General features: G+C 36.1%; 1 protein-coding gene across 3 annotated transcripts in view; it reads right to left on the bottom strand.

Moving 5' to 3' along the window:
• Positions 1 to 2,486: 2,486 nt before the first annotated feature.
• The window catches only part of LOC125266979 (adhesion G protein-coupled receptor E5), a 45,839-nt gene continuing 37,891 nt past the window's right edge, over positions 2,487 to 10,434 (bottom strand). For all 3 annotated transcript variants that reach the window (XM_048188163.1, XM_048188180.1, XM_048188171.1), the window contains 7 exons: positions 8,539 to 8,733; positions 8,209 to 8,426; positions 8,056 to 8,122; positions 4,796 to 4,887; positions 4,251 to 4,419; positions 3,130 to 3,225; positions 2,487 to 2,686 (listed from right to left, as the gene is read on the bottom strand). In XM_048188163.1, coding sequence (XP_048044120.1) covers positions 2,645 to 2,686; positions 3,130 to 3,225; positions 4,251 to 4,419; positions 4,796 to 4,887; positions 8,056 to 8,122; positions 8,209 to 8,426; positions 8,539 to 8,733 — 879 coding nt within the window. In that variant the 3' untranslated portion in view covers positions 2,487 to 2,644. The remainder of the gene's footprint in view (positions 2,687 to 3,129; positions 3,226 to 4,250; positions 4,420 to 4,795; positions 4,888 to 8,055; positions 8,123 to 8,208; positions 8,427 to 8,538; positions 8,734 to 10,434) is intronic.

The following is a 10,434-nucleotide window of genomic DNA, read 5'->3' as shown; positions in this document are numbered from 1 at the left end:
CACTGCGTTCGTCTCGCAGCCAAAGTGCGAAAAACTGTCTGAATCTGGCAGTTATGTGATGTCGCTGGACGTTCTAAATCCCATATGTGGGACCGTACTGCTCAAAAGGTTAATCCTTTTAGCATTCTTCAATATAAGGTAATGGTGCAATTTCCATGGCTTGATGCAGAGAGTTCTGTCAGGAGTGATGAATTGCAAATCATATTTAGAGAATTGGATGATTGATTCTGATAGCTGGGGAAATCATGTAAGTAGTTTGGACACAGTTTTCAGCCATTTGGCTGGTGCGTCCTTGACTTTGGTCCTTTCAAAGACTTTACACTTAACTGGTAAACAGGTAGGTCAGGGGGATGTAAAAAAAAATTGACTAAATTGAGCATGACTCTTGATTTTTTAGTTTTTGTTTTATTTTTGCCTCTTCCCTAAATAAGTGAGTGCTTTGAAGAAATTTTTTGAATGAGAGGGGAATTATCATGGGTTTTGTTATAACTTAGCGGTGGTAGTGTACCCATTAGCTGACCTCTTCAGTACTTCAGAATTCAAAGTTTGAATGGAATGTAAGGAGTGATCATGCGCTTTCTCCAATGGTAAGAGATACAGACCCTCTTATCTCCCTATTATATACAATCTCTGCAGTGAAATGCATGAGCTTGCGTTTCCGGTCTGATGCATTCTCATGCGTTTGAATAGAAGTCAATGGAACGAAAAGTGCAGTGTGACCGCAACTTAAACCGTAAAGATTATTCAATATTTCAATTAAAGTATAATTACCGAATTTGTGAAGTATAAAATAATTTTTTTGTTTACTTAAATGTTTTAAGTAATCTGAGTTTATTGGGTTTTACAACCACTGCATCAAAATTTTACGTACATTACATATGGTAAACAATAGTTTTAAGTATAGTGGACTTAAACTTTAAATAAAACTAAAATAAAAAAAAAATCAGTTTGACTTAATTGTTATTTATAATTATTCTTTACTTAAAAGATTTGAGTTGCTTTACTTAATTTTTTTGAGGTAAATCGGTGTCTACAATAATTTTGAGTGCTCTGAACTTACCGGGTTTTACAGTATGGGGTGTTGGTGTATTATGTCGGTGTGTATTATGCTTTTGTTATGGACAGAAGGTTAGGAGACAACATGTTTGCACGTAGAAGGTGGTTTATTAACAAACAGCAGTGAAACACAGGTGAACAGGTATGTAGAAGATATAATGAGCCCTTGCAATGATGAAACTGGAATATTGATACTGTCCTTTGTATTGCAGGTTGACAGATTGTGGATGGCTGGAAGCAGATTGGAGAAGTAGACTCACAGAGACGGTAGGTGAACTCACACACAGATACACAGATACAAAGATACAAAGACTAGGAAAGCACGCTGGAGTAGAATGGGTTGGTAACCTTGATGTCTTGGAGTAGAACATGGGAAGTCCTTCATATAAATGAGATCGGACAACATACTGAGGTGAGTGGTGTGCGTAAGTAGTGATGAGTGGATGAATTGCAGGGGCGGGTGATTACTGAGTGGTGGAGTGAGTGCAGGTGATTGCCAGGGAGGATTATGGGAAATGGAGTCCAGAACAGATGGGAACTGTGACAGCTTTGTTATATGTTTATATATTGTGTTTTTTTGTTTGTGTGTTTGTCTCTCTTTTTCCACTGTAATGCAGGTACTCTGATCATTATCAGCTGCAATTGATTAGTTTGTGTCTGAGATGATTGGATGGTGAAAATAAGGAGCAGAGATATAAGCAGCATTGGATCCATGAGTGAGAGAGACACAATACAAATATTTGTGTTGTGGTTTTGATAATGTGATCAAGTGTTTCTTGACAGAAAGAGAACCAAACCTGTATGCTTTGTTGTTTTAAAAAAAAATAATAATAATAAAATAAAAACATGCAGCTTTGGTGAGCACAAGACATCAAAAAAATATAGTATGTTCTTTTAATAAATAGAGGAGAAATTCTGACAAAAGTAAACTTTGAAAACTAATCAAAGAGAAACTATTATGATATGAAAAATAAAGATATCTTTAAAGGCATTCTAAAAATAAAATAAAAAAACACAAGGGAAAGAAAAGTTCCCCTAAATGAAGAATCACCCAAATACAATATATTACACTCTAAAAATGCTGGGTTAAAAACAACCCAAGTTGGGTTAAAAATGGACAAACCCAGCAATTGGGTTGTTTTAAACCAGCGGTAGGGTTAAATGTTTGCCCAACCTGCTGGGTAGTTTTATTTAACTCAACTATTGTTTAAAAACTACTGTATTGCTTAATTAAAATTAACCCAAAGTGAACATTTTTTACTATTATTGTTGCCTCTAATTGCATCTGGTTTTTAATTTTAAAAATAAACCAGCTATTTTGGTTTCATTTTAAGCCAGCCATATAGTAATTTTTAAACAATAGTTGGTTTAAATAAAACTGCCCAGCATGTTGGGCAAACATTTAACCCAACCGCTGGGTTAAAACAACCCAATCGCTGGATTTGTCCATTTTCAACCCAACTTGGGTTGTTTTTAACCCAGCATTTTTTAGAGTGTATCTTTTCCATAGAAAGCAGATATAGAGAGATAATGTGGCACTTCAGCTTGCAGATGAATGATAAAGTCAATGGTCTGTTGACATGGTCTCTTAAATGTGGGATTCACCAGTGTGCTGAACACTCTTGGAGCCCTGCAAAAGAGTGCAGACAGTCAGAGGCTTTGTCTAGCTCAAGCTCATTTACATTCACATCCACAACTAGTTATTACAGGAAAACACAGCTCAGTATAACTAAAAAGCTCCGGTGATCATTGCCTCCCTTGAGAAATTAGAAATGCTATTGAGAAATGCTAATGTTTCCTATCTGAGTGAGCAGTTAGTATGTGATCTTTGATGTCTGTGTAAGTGTTGTGATGAGCACACTTCTGAGCAACTGATGGCTGATGGATGATGATGGCAAAGCAACAAGTACACATTTAATAGCCTCAAAATGTTAATGTGCACACTTCAGTACTGCTGAGGCATTTGCAAAATCCACACTGAGACATAAATCCAACAATGATTATGCACCTCAAACTCTAACTGAATTTCCACATATCAAGAGCTAAACAGTCCCTAACTGAGAGTGAGTTTACCTGAGATTTGCTTGTTTGGTTTGAGCTGAACTCTGAATATTTATTCTTCTGTGGTGTACAGATACTTGACAGAAATTTGGCATACTCGTCTCTCACCTGTGGAGAAATTAAAAAGACATTTATCACATATATCACATATCAGATCACTGGCGGTTTGATTGTCCTGATTTTTTTTTTTTTAGCCAGTGCATTTTTATGGTCATCATTTGATCATCAAAACGGTAACACTTTACAATAAGGTTCATAAGTTAACATTAGTTAATTACATTAGTTAGCATAAACTAATAATGAACTGCACTTCTACAGCATTTATTAATCTTCTTTGTTAATGTTAATTTCAACATTTACTAATACATTATTAAAATCTTGTTAACAGTTAATGCACTGTGAACTAACATGAACAAACAATGAACAACTGTATTTTCATTTACTAATGTTAATGTAGATTAGTAAATACAGTAACAAATGTATTGCTCATGGTTAACTCATGTTAGTTAATACATTAACTAATGTTTAACTTACGAACCTTATTGTAAAGTGTTACCATCAAAACAAATGTGTTTGTGAGAGGTGTTTTGCTTTTAGTCTATATGTGATCTTTTAGGTCATTTATAATGCCAATGCAATTTTAAAAGTCGACAAAACCCAGAAAAAAAAGAGTAAAAATAACTTGTGACTCATCCTGAACTATACAGGTTTTTGCTCTCTAGAATAAGACTGTCCCGACTTCTAATATCACAAAAACTGTCAAATACATTGCAAATCATATTCATGGCTGTGATGCAACAAAATTCTATTGACTTATTTTTTGTCATGGGGTCTTGACAGTCAACATGAAATAATCAAATACAAATACAATAATAATTTGATTATTTAATAATTTAATTGAATAATTACTAAATTATTAAACCTGGTCTCTGCTCACTAAACAATCTGCTATTATAAATGAGCTGTAATTCATTCTATTGTTCATTTTAATGTTCTATTTATCATTCCCTGTCATGTGTCAGAGTTTATTACCTGTCTCAGGCTTTATATTTATTGACAAAACCATGATTGATCTATCATTCCATTTTTGTAGCTAATCTGTGTATCACTGTGAGAGGAGAAACAGGACTCACTTGTTTTGAGAGCCAGCAATGCATGATGAACATCAGCACCCCCTGCAGGCTGCTTAGTATAGTGAAGATGTACGACATTGCCAGAGTGTCTTTATTGAACTGGAAACATCCAAACACCCACATGATGCCAAGGACACACAGCTGAGCAATCGCAGTGACCGTAAATGCCCTGTAGGCGGAGATGGAGATGTAAAAGCTCAAGAGGGCTGCTTACAGCGCATGGTAACAAACACTAAAAGCATATAATATCAATACATTTTAGAATGATTTCTGAAGGATCATGTGACACTGAAGACTGGAGTAATGATGCTGAAAATTCAGCTTTTGAATCACAGGAATAAATTACATTTTAAAATATATTACAATAGAAATAGAAAACAGTTATTTTACAATGTAATAATGTTTCACAATATTTCTATTTTTACTGTATTTTTGATCAAATAAATGCAGCCTTGGTGAGCATAAGAGACTTCAAAAACAGTAAAAGAAAATCATAATTATTCCAAGCTTTTGACCTACATACAGGGTTTAAGAACATTTCTCACTTGATTTTGCGTAGATTGTTTAAGTCAGGGTTGAGGGAGGAAAATTTTTCTGCCAGCTTCCATATTGTTATGAGGAAGAATAATACATTAACCTGAAACATACAGGAAAAAACATGTATAAACAATTTATTTCATCCTTTCAGTTTCTTTCACAATAATTTTGACAGTTGGTATGTGGCACCAGTATATTGCAAAAATTGTGACACACACACACACACACACACACACACTCTTGAATATGTAGTTTTATGGGGACTCTCCATAGGTGTAATGGTTTTTATACTGTACAAACTGTATATTCGATCCCCTTATTACACTAACCCTACCCATCACAGAAAACTTTTGGCATTTTTTTGAATTAAAAACAAACAAACAAAAAAAACAGTTTAGTATGTTTTTTACAGGGGACCCCGGGTATTAAAGAATTAGTTCACCCAAAAATGAAAATTCTGTCATTAATTACTCACTCTCATGTCGTTCCACACCCGTAAGACCTTCATTCATCTTCAGAACACAAATTAAGATATTTTTGTTGAAATCCGATGGCTCAGTGAGGCCTCCGTAGGGAGCAATGACATTTCCTCTCTCAAGATCCATTAATGTACTAAAAACACATTTAAATCAGTTCATGTGATTACAGTGGTTCAATATTAATATTATAAAGTGACGAGAATATTTTTAGTGCGGCAAAAACAAAAAACAAAAATAATGACTTATAAAGTGATGGCCGATTTCAAAACACTGCTTCAGGAACCATCGGAGCGTTATGAATCGGTGTATCGAATCTGCTGTTCGGAGCGCCAAATTCACGTGATTTCAGCAGTTTGGCTGTTTGACATGTGATCCGAATCATGATTCGATACACTGATTCATTATGCTCCGAAGCTTCCTGAAGCCAGGGGCGCCGTTGGCACGGGGGACAGGGGGGTCAGGACCCCCCCAGTTTTTAAAAGATAGAAGTCGACCCCTGCACTTTTGATAAGGGCTGCTTCAATTAGTCACACTATATCATCTTTTAGCTCAGGATATTTTCTTTCAAATGAGACCATTTTCACGTTTCTGTAAGCGATCCGTTCGTAAATAATCAGCTGTTTTGTCGCGGATGTGAACAGGAAATGCGCTCTCGAACGGAGAAACACATGATCTACAAACCATTGATCAAAGCGTGCTAACGTTTTAGGACAGGTCGATGGTATATAAACATGCCCGAACGTTAGCGTTTGTCAATCAAGCCAAACCGTCCATTCAGAAACCAAGAAATTTGACACTTTAAGGTAAGGAGGCTGATCTCTCAGGTTGACGCGCGAGCTGGCTTGACTGAAGTTTTCGTGAGGATTTATAGTTTATGGACTGTTTTGATTTCGGTAATTACATCTTGAAAGGCAAAAGCATTGATGGCATCTATAAAAGAGATCTCTGAAATAGAAACAAAAGTGATATTGCCTCATCCAGTGGAGGACGCACGAGAGGAGATCTGTGTGTTTAACTGGTATGTGTATACTGTAATACTGCATTTACAATGCTTATCAGTGGCGTGCACTTTGATCGTGAAAGTGCCTTTTGCGGTCGCATCGCGCTGCTCCCGTGTTCCCGATGTGAACGTGAGCTCCAGTCCATTACAATTTAGAGCGCCCGTTGTCATGACAACCCCCCACCCCCCAAAGCAGTTTGGTCCCCCTCACTTTGAAAATGTCTCCTGCGCCCCTGCCTGAAGCACTGTTTTAAAATCGTCCATCACTATATAAGTCGTTATTTTGTTTTTTTTTGGTGCACCAAAAATATTCTCATTGCTTTATAATATTAATATTGAACCACTGTACTCACATGAACTGATTTAAATATGTTTTTAGTACATTAATGGATCTTGAGAGAGGAAATGTCATTGCTCCCTATGCAGGCCTCACGGAGCCATCGGATTTCAAATAAAATATCTTAATTTGTGTTCTGAAGATTATTGAAGGTCTTACGGGTGTGGAACGACATGATGGTAAGTAATTAATGACAGAATTTTCATTTTCGGGTAAACTAATCCTTTAAGACTTGTATGGCTTAATATAACGTAAATGATGTCTCTTACTGAAATATGTAGTAGAAAACCCATGAAAGATTTATGTTATTTAAAAAATCCAAGACATATCCATGACATAATGGCGCCGCCAAATATGTTAAATAACGTAAATCTTTCATGGGTTTTCTACTACATATTTCATTAAGAGACATCAATCACGTTATATAAAGCCATACAAGTCTTAAAGGATTAGTTCACTTTCAAATGAAAATGTCCTGATAATTTACTCACCCCCATGTCATCCAAGATGTTCATGTCTTTCTTTCTTCAGTCGAAAAGAAATGAAGGTTTTTGAGGAAGAACATTCCAGGATTATTCTCCTTATAGTGGACTTCAATGGGCACCAAACGGTTGAAGGTCAAAATTACAGTTTCAGTGCAGCTTCAAAGGGCTTCAAACGATACCAGACGAGGAATAAGGGTCTTATCTAGAGAAACCATCGCTCATTTTCCAAAAAAAAAAAAAAAAATTAAAAATTGATATACGTTTTAACCATAAATGCTCATCTTGAACTAGCTCTCTTCTTCTTCTCTATTATAATTCCAGCAGTGTAGATGCTGCTAAGTGTATTACTGCCCTCCACAGGTCAAAGTTTGAACTAAATTGTCATATACAATATGCTAGTGCAAGTATATAACAACTAGTTCAAACTTTGACCTGAGGAGGGCAGTAATACATTTAGCAGCATCTACACTGCTGGAATTCAAATAGAGAAGAAGAAGAGAGCTAGTTCAAGATGAGCATTTATGGTTAAAACGTATATAATTTTTACATTTTTTTTAGAAAATAAGCAATGGTTTCTCTAGATAAGACAATTATTTCTCGTCAGGGATCATGTAGAACGTTTTGAAGCTGCACTGAAACTGTAATTTTGACATTCAAACGTTTGGAGGTCCATTGAAGTCCACTATAAGGAGAATAATCCTGGAATGTTTTCATCAAAAACCTTCATTTCTTTTCGACTGAAGAAAGAAGGACATGAACATCTTGGATGACATAAACCATATATACCTGTACACACACACAAACATTGGGACCCTTTGCAAATTACCTATTTATATTATTTTTTGTGTATTATTGTTTATTATCAAATAAATAAAATGTCTTTGTCATTCTTGTGACATGTCGCTCCTGTCATTGCCTTTCAGATCCTGTTTTCTCATCTATTTGTAGAAAGTGCAACAGTACTTACAATAATTATGGCGCAAACTGGCCCATAAAAGCTCCAAATGAAGCCATCTTGAATGTTGAGCCAACAGCTAAAGATAAAGAAAAACATCTTAATGCCATCATAAATAAATAAATAACTGATGTCTAATCAGAATTTATTATGTCTAAAACTCACTAGCCACGAGTGCCATATCCACTTGGATTCACTGTGGCTGAAATTGCAACGATGACAGCAGGAACTCCATAACCAGCGGCAATCATATAGATGGGTCTCAGCGTTGTGTTGAAGACCAGCACCACCATGCGGAACAGCTGCACTCCTTCCAGACACATCCAGCAGAACGAAGCCAGGAAGAAATAGTGCAGCACGCCTGCAACAACTGCACAGCCCACCTGAACCACAGCACGAGGACAGGAAGTGAACACACAGGATGTTTATTATCACTTCAGACCCAGACATACAAACACAGAACTATGAACTTTATTGTGTGAAGCTAGAGTTTACCTCATTTTCTGTGCGGGCGATGCCCACGAGGAACACAAAGTAGGCGATGAAGAGGCTGATGCAGAGGTGCAGGTGGATGGTGTTGCGTGTGCTCTGGATAGATCGCACCAAGTAAAATGTGATAATGCAGATGAGGAGGCAGACCAGAGACAGTGGCAGTCCCACCCATGTGATCAGAGTCAGCTCATATACATCCTGGTTGAGAAAAATTAAGATTCTCTTTAACAGATTTCACCTTACGATCAGTGTGTGATCTATGGAAGTTTGTTTCTGCCACAGAATAAAAAGTAAAAAAGGAGCAATTTATTTAATAGCAATTTTTATCTCACAATTCTGATACAAGTTTAGATCTCACAGTTGCAAGTTATAAACTGATAATTGTGAATATTATTTCTGTTAATATTCACATTTGTGAGATATAAACTTGTAATTGCAAAAAAAAAAAAAGAAAGCTGTTGAAAAAAGAGAAATGTGAGATACTTGATACTAGAAACAAGCTTCCTAATTTTTTTTCCTTCTTCCTTTCATATTCTTTCATTTGATGATGACCCTTGCCCATAATTCTGTATGACTGTCTTATTAATATGTTATTGGCTGCGTCCGAAAGCTTAAGCAGCTGACTTGTTTCCTCTTTGTCCTATCAGGGACTGACTTCACAAGTAGATCCTCCCGAACTGATTTCAGACAGAGTTCTGAGGCGGCATAACAGTTTAATGATCTACATCAAAGTAGAGAGATATTTCGTATACTACCATACAACACTAATTTCTCACTAGAAATGAAATCAAAAGTTGTTAAAAAAAAAACATACACTGTAAAATATTGAGGATAGATGTTAATGTTTTATTGTTTCCATTTGAAATTAGTCGCCATAATGGTGATCAGTGTTTGCTTTAGTTGGGCTCTTAATTTTACAGCAATTTTTTACATTTACACACAAACTGACGACCAGCTGTAACTTTCAGGTGGCACTTAAATTTTTAGCTCAACTGTCACAGAATCAAATGTATAGGATGGAGGAATATCATAGGCAGCGAAGGATATGCCTGTCTTCATCTCAGGAGATAGACATAATCATTGGATTTAGATATACCTTGTTGTCTTCTTATCTTCATATTTTCAGCTTTTGGACGCAGCCATTGTGTTTAGCAACATAAATTCAACATGTCTGACTAAAGTGGTGATGTACCTCTATAGATAGACAGAGAGATAGATGACAGATAGAAAAATAGACAGATAGACAGACAGATAGATAGATAGATAGATAGATAGATAGATAGATAGATAGATAGATAGATAGATAGATAGATAGATAGATAGATACATAATGGGTTCTTGTGGAAGGTCAAATGTGATGCGTAACATGAGAATGAACCTCATTGGTTCTCATTTGTCAAGCGAACATGCCAGAGTTTCCGTTTACCACAACCGAGGTGTGCATTGATGAATGTTTATATGTGAATAAAAGCCTAAATCAAATCTGCTTAGCATATAAAGTGATCAAGTCTCTTAAAAAAAAAGTTACTGGAGAGCGCAGCCGTGCTCGTCTCTCACAAGGAACGTCACGGCAGTGATTGACAAGCCAGAGGGCCAATTGTTTATGCGATGATCGCGTAAACGATTGGCTGATGTTTTTAAGGCCCTACCTCGTGCACAGATGATGTATATTAATATTATTCCTTTCAGTGCACCTAATAAATAGTCTTTTATCAGTTAGTAAAGACAGTTTCAAGTAATATTGCAAAACTGTATAAAACAAAACATCCTCTTTACCACCTTTAACTGCTCAATTCATATGGATTAGTTTTATGATCTCTTTATGAACTTTTTGTAGCATCAAAGTGGTAGTTGTGAGGACTGTCAATGGAGGGACAGAAATCACTCAGATTTCATTCA

Source organism: Megalobrama amblycephala, linkage group LG1 (assembly GCF_018812025.1).
Source record: "Megalobrama amblycephala isolate DHTTF-2021 linkage group LG1, ASM1881202v1, whole genome shotgun sequence".
Classification (NCBI taxonomy): domain Eukaryota; kingdom Metazoa; phylum Chordata; class Actinopteri; order Cypriniformes; family Xenocyprididae; genus Megalobrama; species Megalobrama amblycephala.
The sequence above is the reverse complement of the archived record's forward strand: the minus strand, read 5'-3'. Positions and strand labels throughout refer to the sequence as shown.